Below are 15,832 nucleotides of genomic sequence, written 5' to 3' on the forward strand. Positions count from 1 at the left end.
TTTTCCCTTCCAGTATCTTAAAATAGCGTCTCTAGCTTCAGAGTTGCATAGAAGGACTAGTATAGGTTTGATCTCCACAGGGCTTGCTGCTGGCTCTTCTGTTTTAGAGATCTTAGTGATTGCTTGTGGAAAGATACCATGTCCCATAGTACTGTATAAAAGTACATATGAATTATATTTAATACATACATATGAGTACTATTAGTCTGTCAGGATTGATGAATCTCATAATTATTTTTTAATCTGTTTTTTCTTTTTTTCTTCCTGCAATACTTCGTGCTTCAAACTGCAGTAACTTGTTCTTACTTGAAGGGGGGTGCCTGGGTTCCACCTGCTCTGAAACAAGGCATGGTTGTGGTTGCAAATTCTAATTTGGACTTTTCCTTTTAGTTAAGAAGGAAGAGTGCAGAAAACTTGGAAAATCTTTTCCTCTTTTCTGTGGTGGTGGCCTGTGTAACTTCTTGCCTTGCTCTGACTGTCAGTGCTCTCCTCCTGTTCCTGTGGTGCTTGTGTTGGAGGACCTGCTGCTGCTGTCACCATTTTGTTCCCTCATCTGCGCTAGGATGCTACTGCTTGTCCTTCTGTCTTGCAACGCTCACAGGGTTTTTTTTCCCCTATTTCTTACATGATTTTACAGGAAAGTGTTCAACAATATTTCTCACATTGTGAAGTCTTACTTTGAAATACTTTGCAGTTTTTACAAGTTTTAGCAGATGGATAAGTTAAGCTTTTCCTTCCTGAAATGGTGTGCACTGTGTGACCATTAATTTCAGTTTTTTCTGGATAGTCACACACATGTATGAAAAGCTACCACCACCTTGTGGATTTAACATGAGAGTTTCTCTATAAACAGATGTTGGTTGTTTATTTCTGGAAAGTTATGTTTCTTATTATCTTGAGTGTTACCAACTCCTGCTTTACTGGTCAATCAAACTCATTTCACCCACACCATTCTTCTATATAATCTTAACTTTGGCACATGTGCCAAATTTTTTGTCCAGAAAGATGTTCACCTAGACATTTACACCACTGGTGAGTGACATTAGGTTTTCTACAGGATGTAGAATTGGTAACTTCACAGTAAGTGTAGATCTGTAAGTGTCTCGAGCAACATGCGATGAAAATGATGTATAAAATATAGATGTAATTGTTATAAGCACACTGGAAAGTTGGAAGAAGAATTCTTAGGTGTTCACTCACTTGTGCTTCAGCATGAGAGGTTTAACTTTTAAGTGTCTTTTCTTCTTGGTTGCCAGAGTACAGTACTGTCCTGAATCTTCAAAAAGCAAGAAAGAATGGTTCTGATAAATGTGGTGCATTTTAATAAATTTTGACCCTCTCAAAATGTTAAAAAAAAAAAAAAAAGAGGAAAAAGGATCACTTCAAAGTGTTTTACCGTAATGGGCTTAACCTTGGTCTTTTTTTTAATATTTACACATTTTTTTTCAGCTGCAGAATTTCGCAGGAACTCATCATTAATATAATATATAGCATACTAGAGATGATGAGCTAGCAGGCTTATTTCACATTTTGAAACTGCCACCTGCTGCTAAAATCTATAGCATCTTTCCTTGATTCTGAAGCGCTCATCTACCCCACTGCCTGCCACATTTTACTTAAGTAATTGTTTGAAAATTAAAGGTTCCCCACTCTCCTGTGAAAGTTGGTAGGGACTTGTTCCCAAATCAGCAGCTCTTCCCCCCTTCCTGAAATAAATTTCAAGGTTATAAAACTGTCCAAAGTGGTCACAAACCTGTTCTGGATTATGAGTCGCATTGTCACTTACGGTGTGCCTGAGCTTTTGTTTGGCTAATATGGACAAAGGAGTCTGCTTCACATGATGTAAGAAGTGTTTGCCCTAAGAAGAACAGAGGTCCTCTTGAACCAATTAGGCAAAAATAACAGCTGGGCTACCCACTAATAAGGAAGGTGCTGCTAAACCTCTTTTCATTGTGAGAAGAAATAAATCTTTTAAGGCTTACTCCCTTGCATTTTTATAGAGAGCAATTCTTTGAAAAATTCAGCAATCCAGCTGGGTGATATGTGCAGGAAGACTGTGAAGAAGATAAAGAAACTTTTAAAAATAAAAAATGGTATTATAGCTGTTAGATTTGGCAATTATAAATGTTTCATTGAAGATTTCAGTATTTAGAGAAAGTTTTACTGTTTAAATTGTTAAGAACATGGAGTTTGGGGTTAGCACAACAGGCAGTCTCCCACAAGTTCCTTGTAGCCTGTTCTGCAAGAGGACATTCCTTCCTGGAGCAAATCTCTTCTGATATCTTCTTAAATAAAGGCAGCCTACATGTATTTTTAGTAACTGTGAGAGAAAAGCAGGAAAATTTGGAATATGGAGGTTATAGAGGATTGGGACAGGTAATGCTAACTTTTTAGCCTTACCTTTTCTCTGGAAATATTCACATCCTGGTCAAGCAGCTAGTTAGGTAGGGAGTGCACTGACGTTGTCCTGACAGATTGGCTCTTCCTGGGGAAAATCTGTAATGCCCAGTGGGGGGTGATTTGGAGGTGGTCAGACACAAAGGAAGGAAGGAACATCTAGAATTCCTGTGAGTGCTATATACTGTGATTTACTGAATGTGGGATATTGTATATGTTAGTGGGAAATGGTGACTAGAGCTATCTTTGTTTGTTACCATGCAGTAAGATACACATCTTCCACATGACTTCACTCAATATCTGTGGAGGAGAATAGTTAAGGACCAGAGCAAGTTTGAGAGAGAGCATTTCCATGCATCTGAGACGTGTTCTGCTAGTACCCCAGATTATTTCGGGGAAAAGGACAGATTTTTTTTTTCATGGTCCTTACCAGCCAGATTTTTTTCTTTGTTTGAGTTTATTGGGTATGGTGCCCTTCCAATAGCTTTTTGCTATTAATACCTGAACATAAGTAATTTTCTTATACATTAGAATTACAGAAGATTGGATGCCTGACTAAACAGTTAACTGAGCAGAACGCAACACTTCAACATTGAGTTAACTAATCTTTCAAAGGTATGTACTCTTCTGAGGTGCTATGAGGTGCGAGTAGAAGGCAAATAAAAATATTGCTATTTTCCTAGATGCTACTACTATGTACCTATTCTGTGGAAATGCTGCTATTTTTCATTCGAATCAGTGGACTATGGGAAAACAAGCAGGCAAGTCACAGATGAACTCAATGGCACAATTATTCTGATATTTGTGGTTTTCCTCTGTCAAACCCTCAAGATCATTTGAATGTTGTTAGGAACGTCTGTTTTTGTAAATAAATTGTAGCTGAGCCATCCTTAGAAATAAAAATTAAAGAACAAATTTTAAATCATTGGCTGCTGGCCTAATGTCCTGGCTACTGTTACTTTGGTCAGCGGGTGGCCTGGTCAGCCTTTCCAAAGCCAATTTTCATTTTAAGATATTTTTATTTCTTTGATATAAGCAAAGCCTTTGGAAAATGAGGGAGCAGTCTGCTTGTGCTTGTGTAGATGAAGGCTTATATGTGCAACAAAGTAGCTGTAGAGTTTTTATATTCTGTTTGCAGTAATAGTAAACAGAGCATCTAAAATAACCACTTGCACATTGCAACAAACACATCATCATTTGCTTAAAAAGAGTTGTAATTACAGTTGACGAAGCATGGACACCATAAAAAATGCATTAGTTTGGCTTGACACATTAATTACCTGTTTTTGCAGATGTTTTTATATATTGTTGTGTGAACAGTTTACAAAATAATTACAGGAAAGTAATATGGAAAATAAACTAAGTGGGTGGTTTCTCGCCTTAATATTTTCATTCATGTGAATCTGTGTGAGGCACAGCTGCTCAGTAGCAAATGCAGAGGGAGAGAGACGGGGAATCTTGAGGGGTTTTTATTCTAAGGTCTCTATGATCAGCCTTGCTACACTTTTATATCTTGCTTTAGCAGTGTAGTTTTTAAACATGTAAAACGACATTGCTGATTTAATCCCAGTGATCAGGAGGGGGAAGAAGCTTTGATCCTGATCAGATGAAACGTAAATCTTCTAGTATCTAGGAAAATAAATGAAAAATCAATATTATTTTAAGTAGGATGATCTTTTATGAGCAGTTGTAAAGATTCATCAAAGGCTTTGACACAGTTTAAACATTTCCTGTTTGCTGCCATTTAAAGAAAAATGCCTTTCAAGTTATAAATTGTAATTAAAGAGAGATACCTCTTTAGATTATTGTGGGCTAACCACAGAATGGAAATAGGAGCTCAGTATGTTCACACAGTGTTTAAATCAAAAGGTCTTAACTAGGAATAAATTAGTAGATTCTTTTAAGAGTGCACAGTTTGTGTAACTAAAAATACTATCCCATAACAAAATGCAATATTGCCTTTGAAAAAAAAATGCATAAAGTCTGTATCACGGCTTTAACATCTGTCAGATGTAAGGATTTGTTCTAGTACTGCATTTTAGTGATTTATTAGGTTTTAAGTGAAGAGTTCTATGACCTGAAATTTGGCATAAATGCTGAAGATTATTTTTAGTTTAACAGGGCCTTTATTATTACTCATCACCCTGTGTTTAAGGCTTTTTAAGTAATATTTGTTTTGTGTGTGGGTGGTTTTTTTTTTTTTTTTTTTTTAGAATTCATATCCTGTGCTTTACAGATTTTTTTGCGAGCTATTGGCTGTTTAAATGGGAATTTGTATTGGAATGTAGATTTTTACATTTTCTTGGTTAAACTGTAAAGAATAAAAAGCCAAAGTCCTGCTTCCATAAATCCAATTCTCAAACATTCACCTGTTATGGTACTCAGACACTGAACTGTTAATGATCTTATTCACAAATAAGATGCAAGAACTTGTTGAGTAAATGTTTTGTGAATCCACGCCCTCTTTTATGGCTGAAGATTTTAATGAGTGAACAGTTTGCAAATGTTATTTAATAAATTACTCAGGAAGGAGAAGTAGAAGGAAAACTGAAATTAATGTCTTGTGAAAGTAGGGAGAACAAAGACAGCTCTAAGGGGACATCCTAGATTGTTTGCGTTAATTACTGTAAAATTACTGAAGCATTGAAAAAAAGCAATAAACATCCCAACTAAATACACATAACTAACAATTAAGCAGTAAGCTTGACTTTTATGATAGCCTTAGACACTAACGTAGCAGTTTTCTAGCAGTCTGCTTCAAGAAAATGCTGGCTGAAGAGTTTATTGTTGCTGTGCAGAGGACTTGTTTTCCCTGAGCAACTACCCCTTGTTGTGTCTATGAGAATGTGGGTGATCACCAGTGGATTGGCGCAAGAAAGTTTTATGGTGCCATAAGATTAAATGTAGAGATGAAAGCAAGAGCGTTAGTCATGTTTTAAGAAATTGCAACACACATTTATAAAATACTGTGTATCTGTTCTTGGCTGATAAAGCCAAATCCAAGTTCAAACAGTTGAGTGTTACTTTTTTTTTTTTTTTTTTTTTTTTTTAAATCCCAGGTGGGAATAAGACCGGCAGTCTCATCTAGGGGCATTTCCCCAGATGAGTTCTACCAAGTGGAGGCTGATATTAGAGGTGCTGGACCTGGTACAAAGTCCCCTCTGTCTTTAGAATGGAGAAATTACTGAGAAATTGTTTCATGTCCATAACGTTGTATGCTGAAAGCACGCTGTATTTCTGACTGTCCAGCTTCTTCCCAAACCAAGTGTAGTACAAGGAGTTTGCAGAGCAGGGCTGTGTGTCTCTGTCCAAGGAGGTGATAATCACTTTTCCCTCCTGCTGTGAGGTGGATAATAAGATTTACAGTGGATCACTTAACAGCAGAGCTTGGAGTAGTATGGAAGTCTCTTCTACTTACTCTTGGTGGAGTCTGTGTCATGGTTCTGTGTGTTTAGGTAGTTTGTAGTCAGGATATGAAAGGGAGGAGGAGTCTTTATTTTAACAGGGTCAAAATGACTAGCAGTAGACCATGGCAACATGAAGTGGAAAAGAGCCTTTGCCTTCTTCACTCCCTGAGTCGAAGGATTGTTAAAAGCAAGAGCAGTGATTCATTCCCTCTTGCACGGAGTGGGGGAAAAACAGCAGCTCTGAGAGCCTACAGCAGAGGAACCCTCCGTGAACTTTCTGAAGAGACCTCATACTTAAGTTTTCATTATTACCTACCATCTTGAAAGTGTTTTGGGAAAACTAGACAACCTGCTCCTCCTCCTTTATTAAGGAGTTGGTGTTAAAGCTAGCCAGATCTGGCTGACTGAAGGATCAGAGTGATTCCTCCTGCTCTGAGCTGCTGGAGTGATGTGGCTGCAGCTTACCCCTTCATTGGGTCCTACCAATAGCGAAGCTGAGTGCAAATTTCTGAGAGGGGCTTGCATGTGTGCATACATACTGTGTATGGGCATGGGTGACCACAAACAGATTGACACAGGCAGAAGGATATTGCCTTTAGAGATACCTACATATCCACAGACAGCATGAACAGACAAACCTCTTTTGAACTGTTGCTGGTCAGAGAAAGACCTGGTGTTCCGGTCTCTCTGGTAGGTGCCTTCCAGCTCCCTGATCCAGCTTTCAGACATTTTGTCTGACTTGCCTGCTTATCTGGCTTGAAGTTTGTTGGTGTATCTTATGGACACAGAATAATGAGCATGTTCGTGCAGAAAATAGTGAGGTATAGAGTTTAATAAGAAGGTAAGACAGACAGTGGCAGTCACGTGCAGGGGTCAGTCAGACAAGCATATTGGCCAGCAGCCTGCTTGCGCAACAACTGGCCCATGTAATTCCTGCCTCTGTTTTCTTATGCTTGTGCCCCCCACCATCTTGACCCCTCCCTTTCCTCACCTTTAATCCTGCCCCTAAATATCTCACTTGTAACATCTTACACATTGCCGTAATCCCCCCTGAAAACCTCCCACAGCGAGTTTTGCGTGCGTTTACAGAGTAAGTTCTCCTTCAGACATCCCGTAATAGTTTCTTTTTTATGAGACTCATTCTTGATAACCCACAATAATCCCCTATCTTTTTTTTTTTTTCTTTTCTTATCAGTTACCAAGTTTCTGGTTGAACTTCTTCAAGGTTACACTCAGAGGTTCCGTTAATGGCCCATTGATCAGCGTCTTATGAGTTCTCTTTGTTGTTGTCTCTGTTATCTGCTGTTTGTTGGGGTTTGTGTATTTGCATGTTTAATTTATTACCTCTCCTGTTCCTTGCCTTGTCTTTCATGTTGAGTAGCTGATACCCTTGCAATTCCTTGCCCTGTCTGAGCATTGGCTTGCAGGAGGTGTTGGCTTGCACCTGTCAGTGCAGAAGCCCATCACAGCCAAGGCTGTGTTTCTGCAAGTCTTGGATGGCCTCATTTACGGCTGGAAGTGACTGTCAGGGCCACATGAAGTCTCTGCTATTGCTCTGACTTCTTCTGGGACAGTTGCCTGTGACTTGTCATTTGTGCTGTCATCACAAATTGGGTCTATTATAACAATATACCATGTAGGATGTGAATGCCTGAACATAAACTGCAAGTTTTAGGGTGAATACAGAATTTGTATGGTATCACAGTATTCTCACCTCTTGCAAGAGTTTGCATAGATTAGATATAACACAAAGGTTGTTCAGCCATCTGGGAAGTGGAGTAGTTGGTGCAAGCGCTTCTTCATTTCTTCCTGTGCTACCCAAAGCTAACAAGCAAGGAGCAGGTAGCACTGGAAAGCTGTGAACAAGAGGTCTCAGTGTCTCTCATGTTGCCTTCTGGCTATTGATAGCATTTCTGACCTTCTTTTATCCTTTGGAAAGCCCATATTATAAACACGGGGGGCGGGGGGAGGAAGTTTTGTTATTGTTTGTTGGAAATTTCTTATTGTGTCTTACTTAATTGAGGTTTTTTGGGGGGTACAACATTCGGATCAGTGGTTTGTTTCAATTCTTACTTACATTACCATAGGAACATACACTTGATCACAGAAAAATGAGGTAAGACTTTTTATTTACCTTGGTCTATACCAAGGCTTAAATTGTTATTTTTGTAGAACTCTGAGATCATACTGCTTGCTTTTTATAAGATGCATATCTGTAGGTTTGATTATGAACAACCCAAAGGAAATCAAAAAGGCAGAATCAAAGCAGTCATGTGCTTTGATTACTTAGTAACTCTCTCTGTATAGAAAAAACAACTTTCTTTTTGTCTGTTGAGGTGAATCAAGTCCAACTCGTCGAGAAGCAGTGAAAAGGAAGACTGCAGAATACCTTATGCGTGCAGAAAAAATTTCCAGTCTCTATCATAAATCCTCTGAAGATGCATCTGTTTCTATGGTAAGCTTTAATTTCTTTTTTTCTGAACTAGAATTTGGTATAATTAAATTGTCCTGTCTTTTAGCAAAGCATATTTGAGCTTGAGGTTCAAAAACTGTCTAGATTTTTTCTCTTTCAGGAGGCCTGAGGAGTATTTTGATGTTACATTTCTGTTAAGTTGCTGTTGGTTTCTGATTCTTGTTGGTTGCATTTCATAGCATTATAAGGAGTGCTCAATTTAATTCAGGCCTGTTTGTTCTCATGCTTTCCTTCTACTCTGCAGTTAATGATGTAAACATTTTTAATCGTGCTAAAGAATGTCAAGGTAAAGCAAAAAAACCCACCAGAACTTAACATTTATTTTGGCTTTCCCATGAGAACATGGCTTGGTCCTGTAGGGAACAGAAGGGCTGTTGGTTTCTTTAGCCTAGCACATAATGGTGTATCAGGAGTGAGTCAAGCACATGGTGGAGGAATGAGAGGTGAATTTCCCAAGAAGTACATAGTTAATTGAACAAGGGTTCTTCCTGATCCCTTCAGATGTCTCTCTTGGATGTGCTTGAGTGATCAGCTGCCTATTGATTTTTGAGGAGTTTCTGTAGCAATTCCCACCTTCTTAAGCAGAAACATGCTTATCTGTACTTGTACAAAAGACAAACAAAGCTTATTCCAAGGCACCCTCAATAAATTTCTACTTTGCCCTTCCCCAACCAATTCATTTGGGAATTAATGTGTTCTTACTTTAGACTTTTACTGCAGTCATGCTAAACTGTGTGTGATTGTCAATGACTGCCCTATTGTAGTAAGTATAAAAGTTGCCAACTTCCTACCTCTCTACATTTCTATCAAGTGAGGACAAAAGGGGCAGAAGATTATTGCTGCTTATTTTGCACAGATCTAAAAATGCTTTAAGGAGACCATGGCTGCAAAAATAGGAAGCCTTATAAAATCCAACTGCCTAATAAGTAAATTAAAAAAGCAAAACCACTGATTTTGAAGGTTAGCTTTTTTTATGTTGAGAGCCCACAAGTACAATTTTGAGGATGTTCCAAATGGGATATATTTTGTGAGATTTGGAGTCTTGCTGCTGCTATGAATTGTACTTTGAACAATTTAGTATTTTGGACTGATATGAACTCCTACTAGGTAGTCTTTCTTTGGGTCAAACACCCCTGAAAATGGGGAAGAATCTATGTTGAATGAAAACCTCCGTGTGTTTGGAAACCGCAGAACAAGAAAAAAACATTAACAACCTATTTTTTGCCTTTTTATAAGTTTAAAAAGTAATTGCGGTTGGGAAGGAGGGAGAAACAGGTTGCATTTTTGTATGTGAACTTGAGAGGTAAAGTATTTCCTCTTTTATGCTGTACTGAATAAGGCACATGCCTTCTTTGCAGATCCAAAGAAAAGCGGGATTAATTGGGATAAGACAAGAAAAAAACAGTGGTGAGAATAGAATACAATTCTCCTTCTGTACTGAAACTGAAAATTGACAAGTTAGGGCACATCTGACTTTGCACAATCAAAATGTTGCACCTGGCTTATTCTCTTCTTTACTAAAGAAGCCATGTTTCCATGATTTGGCTTTGTTTTACCTAAGCTTGTGCGTGTATTTTAATATCTTTTATTTGCTGCTCTTCATAATGCATTTATCTTAGAGCTTTGGAATTTGCTGGCATCAAGGGCAGATGTCACTGATGGGTCGTGATGATTGTGATGAGGAACAGCTTGTCTCCAGGTCGATAGCTGAAAGTTAATTGGGAGAAGGCGTTATGTCCCAAAATTATTGTAAGGGTATTGGTAGGAACCACTAAGAATTGGCATGCTCCGTGCTTTGGCTTTGTGTCTTAAGGAAAGTGAGGAATGTGACTCTTCCTGTATGTTGGTTGCTGAGCAGGCCTGAATTCTTCTTGCACCTTAGTTACTGCTTATCCTTTTTACTGCCCAAGATAGTTTATATTGGAGCTTGCATGAATTACTCCACCCCACGCAGACAGTGATAAGTGCACTGAAATGACCTGCATCTATATACAGTGTGATTCTTGGGAGATACTAGTGGAAACTTCTCCTAAATAAATCAAGTCTATAGTGTACAAGGTTAGTGTCTATGCCTCCTTGCACCATCACTTAAGACCAGCTTCTGATGTTTCTCTAACTGCTATTGACATATATTTACATATGGGGCAAGGCTGGTCTGTTACCACTAGCACCTCCTACTGCTGTAGGTCATGCTGACTGACACCATCCCTTGTTCAAATGTTGGTGCTTGGACAGGATATAAATATGAATGTTCACTTAACACTCCACAATGCCTGCTTTGCTCACGTGAATCTGTAAAGAGGTCTCTCATCACTACTTCTGTGCTGGAGGGACACTGAAGTCTTTGAGAAGAGCCACTGTGTTAGTACACTTAAGCTTTTCCTAGAAGTATGGCCAAGTGCTGTTACGCCTGTCAGCCAAGCACAGTTTAAATCCTTTAATTGAAATTGGTTTGCAAGAAAACGATGGACAAATACTGTGCCCTAGTAGTACCTGTGCCTATGTTACAGTGGGCAGAGTGCAGTTTGGGTATGGGAAGCATGGTTCAGTGCAGGGAACTTCATGGGCCGTGAGGGTGCTGAGACTGTTCATGCTTTGGAGGAAGAGGTCTGACTAGTAAGCAAGCACTGGCATTTAAGGCAAAGTGTTCTTGTTCGTGACCTGATGTTACAAGGCAGAATTGCTTTGTCACCCTTGCCTGGTGTAGATAGCTTTGTGTTTACTATTCTTCCCTTACAAGGAACAACCACAGTGATAAGCATCAAGGCCTTCTTAGACATGACATTTTATTTCTTTCTCATCCACCAGGCCACAGAAATGTCCAGCAAGTGAAGAAGTAAGCTCAGAAGTGCAGGTTCAGTTACTGTCCTGCACCCCTCAGCCTCTCTTATCTGCCAAAAGCTTGGGCTGCCAGCCATGTACTGAACCATGTGCAGCAGTCTCAAAAGACTATGCCTGCTAAACACAGCCCAAGCCACCCATTTGCCATCTGAACACCACATGATGGTAAAGCATGGTGGCTTTTCTCTGGGGACCTGGGGCAGAAGGAAGCGAGCTATTTGTCTGTGGCCCAAAATGCCAGGCCCTTGCCTCTTCGAAGAACAAATTTCCCTAGAGACGAAGGCCTGGCATTTCAGAGCTGAGAAGCAAAGATTATGTTTGATGCCATGGAAACCAAACAAAGAAAACCAGTAGTTTGTTACTTTTCTTGCCTCAACAAAAAGCCAACAGTGTAGCCCTCAAGGATAGCATCCTTAGCAACTGCCTTGCTGCTGGCAAGTCTGAGTGGTGAAGAGAGGAGCACAAGAGGAGGTGTTTGGAGAACCCTTGGCACTATTAAAAAAGGTTATGGGTAGAGGGCTTAAGGATGGATAGAAGATTTCTTAAGGATAAAAAGAAGCACAGGGAACTGACACAACTGTGACTGACCATGAACTGGGAACTCGCTTGACAGGGTCTTGTAAACATTGAGAAAAGCCTTGCCCATGACCCATAGGAGTGGGAAATGTGGAGACTGCTTCTGGAGGTTGTAAACAGGCATGCAGACCTTCTGGAAAAACAAGCTGCAGCAAATGCTGTCCTCCTCTTCCTCCTCTGGCACAGCACAGCATCCTCAAGGGCCTTCTGGATGACAAATGCTCAAGAATGCTGTGTGCAGCAGCAGGCCATTTTGCAGATTCTCAAGCTGTATTTTCTCCTCTGCCTCTTTATAAGTAGCAGCTCTGGGGAGCCACCTCCAAGCCTGAGTGGGAGCTGTACCAACAGCCTTTGAATCACACTGGATTGACTGTCAGAAAGCTGCAGTCTTACATAGCTGTCAGCTGTGAGGCCCAGCACAGCTACACGTACAGGCTGTGGGTCTGTTTTAACTTTGTTGGTATTTTTAGAATGCATATTTTTTTCACTTTGAAATTATTTCTGGTTCTACTTATGCCCAATTTTTTATATTCAGAATTGTCTCTTTGCACTGTTATAAAAGCTGTTGTCTTTTAAAATGTCAATTATTTTTGATTTTCAAAGCAATTTAGTAACAAGAGTTACATGCAAGCCTGATGCCCAAACAGGAAAAGCAGTCTTCAGTCTTTGCAGTTTTCATAGGATATCTTACTTCCTAAAATTCTCATTAAATGTGCATGAAAATTACATGAAGTGTAAAGAAAATACAGTGCTGTAGTTCTGTGAGATGTAAATTTACCATAAAATAAGAAATTCAGCCTCAAGGCTTCCAAGATCACATTCTGCATTCCTGTCTGCTGCTGGTTCCAGATGTGCATGACACCAGATGCAACTTCAGGGAAGATGCAGTCCCAAACTGGTGATCACTGGGAGCCTTCTGAAACACACCATAGCTCTGTCTGCCTTCAGGTGCGTGCAGAGATGCCACCTTGTTTTCCCATGCTGCAGAGTGAGGGAGGGGTCAGGATGTTCTGCCAGGTGAGGAGGGCTGGAAGCTCTTTCACACCCATGGTGTGGAGCCTTGCACCTCAAGCCAGCACTATCTGCTTCAAGGGTCTGGCCATGCTACAGGGGAATGGTTGCTGAAGTCATCAGGCACAGACTTCTGAATGGTGAGGGGAGAATGCATTTTGATGTGTAACTCTGCACTGGTGGTTTTTTTTTTTTTTTTATCCTAAGATTCTGTGGTGACTGCTGTCAAAGGTGGCAACATCAGGAGTAGAATCATTTCCCATCAAATCATGTTTGTGTCACTGGGCTAGGGATAATGCTCTTGCCTTAAATGAGGTTAACAAGAGAGGCTTTTCCTCTTGATTGGCTGGTGGTGTACCTTTCTTTCACCCCCTGCTCTTATAACTGCTGGCGTTGGTGCCAAAGCTGAGGCAAGAGCTGTTGTCATATTTCATTGTATAGCTTGCAAAACTAGAACCTTCCAAAGGCAAGTGGTGGCCACAGGCTTCTGGGTGTTGGCATCATCATTTTCCACTTTAAATTAGCATATGCTAGCCGAAAGGTAATGGTGGGAAACTGATGATGCTGATCCCGAGTCAGATAACCCCAGCTGTGCAGCTCAGTGTAGTCAGGAAATAGTTTCAAAACATATAGGGCCTAGCCACAGGAGAGAAGGTCCTGGGATATCTGAGCAGCATGCTGAGCATCTGGACAGGCTGCTGAAGGCTGCCTGTGCAGGCAGAGGTAGCCTGCCACTTCATTTAGAATATAAATGCCTTATTTCTAAAGGCAAATGAAGCCTTTGAGGTTTTGTTGCTCTCCTTCCTGTTATGCGTATTTTATTTTTTTTACTCTATTCTTGATGAGAGATATGGTTTTTTAGTTATTTTTCTTATCACTGGGTAGATGCTGAGCTTGGCTTTTTACTCTATTCAGAGGAGCAGGCAGCTTCATAGAGTGCTTAATTGCTGTAGTTCTGGGAATTGGGTATTTAGAGTTTGCTTCCGGCTTGCTTCACAACAGAATGTGATGCCTCCTCATCAGTGGGCTCCACTATTAGACTTTGCAACAGTGAAGCCAAAGTACTGTAAAGAGCAAAAAATAACCTGAAACTGATAAAAATGGAGAAGCTACTGGGAGCAGTGGAGATGTGGATGTGATTGTTAATCATTTTAAGGTAAGAAGCGACTGTAGAATGTGTATATGGAAAACAATGTGTGTACACAGTATTACTGACTGTGCCACCATTGGTGATATTCTAGTGAAGGACCCAAAAATATATACTGTTTTTTTTGGGCTCTTTAGACATGATGGCTGCAGAAGTCTGATTCAATAGCATTATTAGACAACTATTAACTTCTGTAGAGATGTATGAACTTAATTCATGGTTGAAATGTTATGCATAAGAGAAAATTTTAAAAGCTTGATTATGGAGGAGTGGTTATAAAATGTAACAGCATGCAGATAGAAGTGCAAATCTTTTATAGTAGTCTAGAGGATTTGGAAATACTCTTTTTTCATTAAATGTATTCCTTAGAATGCTTTTGAAATCTTGTCATGAATAAACTCTGCGTTAGCACAACTCTTTGTTTCAAAGCAAATATTCCGTTATTGCAGAAAAATTGCATAGTCTTAAAATACAACCCAGCAAAAGAACTCCCTTGACCTTGCAACAGCTCGCTAGAATGCGGAAACTAAATTAGGTTTGGAGAAAAAAATCTTCATGTAGATTTTTCTTCTTCCTACTAAAACCGTAGTGATTTGTAGAATGTAGGCTGTTTTCTCTTAACTGCTGTTGGCACTCTTGCTCAGCAGTGTTTACATGACAAAATAATTATAAGATTCCGTTAGATAAATGAAGATAAATAATAAACTCTTTTTAACATAGAGCCCAGTAGGTGAACACAAAAGAAAAGCACGGTTTTCTCTATGCTTTTTGTACATGTGTGTTTAAACCTTTCTGTTTAATTTTTCAGGCAATGCTAAAACAAGAATTGATTTTTGGGAAAGAATTTGCAAGGAGAGAAGGTGGTTGACTGGCAACATGAATGGGAACTAGTTTTGGGGAGGGCTTCGGGAAGGTGCTCTGGACTTTGAGGATAGCACATAAAGATGTTGGAGGGGGGAAACACTAGGGAAGAAACAAAGGGAATTACCTAGTTCAGGATCTTCAGTTTTTCTGGGAGTTTCTGATGATAAGGGAAAATTTCTTGGTATTTCCTGATACTTAAATGTTTCATCCACAGCATAATTGCTTATCAGCACTTTTCCCTTGTGACTTATTTGTTAAATATTGCCTCAGGATACTGACAAATTAGATAAACAGCTTTTGCCTCTTACAAGCCTAAAAATCAAGGAGTTTCACCTTCCTCTTTCTTTACCTTTGCGCAATAGAAGTGTACTTGGGGAGGCCAGGTTATGCTTAAAAAGAGTTTGGCATTCAACAGCTCTGCAAATGAAGTTACCTTATTTGTGAGGAAGAGATCCAGGTCTGTGGTTCTAGTAGAAGCTGCATGTTGAATTTTTGGAGTAGGATCTAATGAATTCTCTCAGTTGGCAACTAGAAACTTCTGAAAATGTTTGTTAATGTGCCAGAGGTGTACGTGATGCTTAGGAGGTTGATCTTGGTCCCAGAAGACTTCCAGTTGAAACGTTGTTCCCTCCTTTGACATGCAAGCTTTGAGTTTGCCCTGAGAAACTACAAAAGGTAGCATGGACAAAAACCTATGCGTATTAACTACTTGAGTAGTTAGCACCTGCCAATTCACTTGCTATGGTGTTAATTTCTAGATTAATGATAAATGGCTAGCTACCTTTTTCTAAGGCAGTTTTAGGAATTGTTTCTGTTGTGCACCTTGTTATTAAAAGGATCTTATAAAGCTCACTTGAGAACCGTGTTTATAATTCGGTATTTTATATTCTTCAGACTTAAAAAGCCTCTAATTTGCTTTCTCCTCCTCAGTGATCTCTGAATTATTTTGTCCCCAGAATACCTGTAAGGCTTTGATTGATTATTGTGATGGGGTAAGAATTGAGTAATTGATTGCCAGGTTCCATTAAGCATAGAAAGTATAAAAATTCATTATTTTTTCTTTTTAAAATTTTGTTTTCAGTGTTATCTCGATTTTTATTTATTTCCAAGTTGTTT

General features: G+C 39.5%; 1 protein-coding gene across 8 annotated transcripts in view; it reads left to right on the forward strand.

The window, feature by feature from the left end:
* The window catches only part of RPS6KC1 (ribosomal protein S6 kinase C1), an 88,652-nt gene that overhangs the window by 29,369 nt on the left and 43,451 nt on the right, over positions 1-15,832 (forward strand). For 6 of the 8 annotated variants that reach the window (XM_035901580.1, XM_035901579.1, XM_035901583.1 and 3 more), the window contains 2 exons: positions 8,141-8,259; positions 12,544-12,642. In XM_035901580.1, the coding sequence (XP_035757473.1) occupies positions 8,141-8,259; positions 12,544-12,642 (218 nt within the window). The remainder of the gene's footprint in view (positions 1-8,140; positions 8,260-12,543; positions 12,643-15,832) is intronic. The other 2 variants (XM_035901585.1, XM_035901584.1) reach the window with 1 other exon arrangement.

Source organism: Egretta garzetta, unplaced genomic scaffold, assembly GCF_000687185.1.
Source record: "Egretta garzetta isolate BGI_Z169 unplaced genomic scaffold, ASM68718v1 scaffold319, whole genome shotgun sequence".
Taxonomy (NCBI): domain Eukaryota; kingdom Metazoa; phylum Chordata; class Aves; order Pelecaniformes; family Ardeidae; genus Egretta; species Egretta garzetta.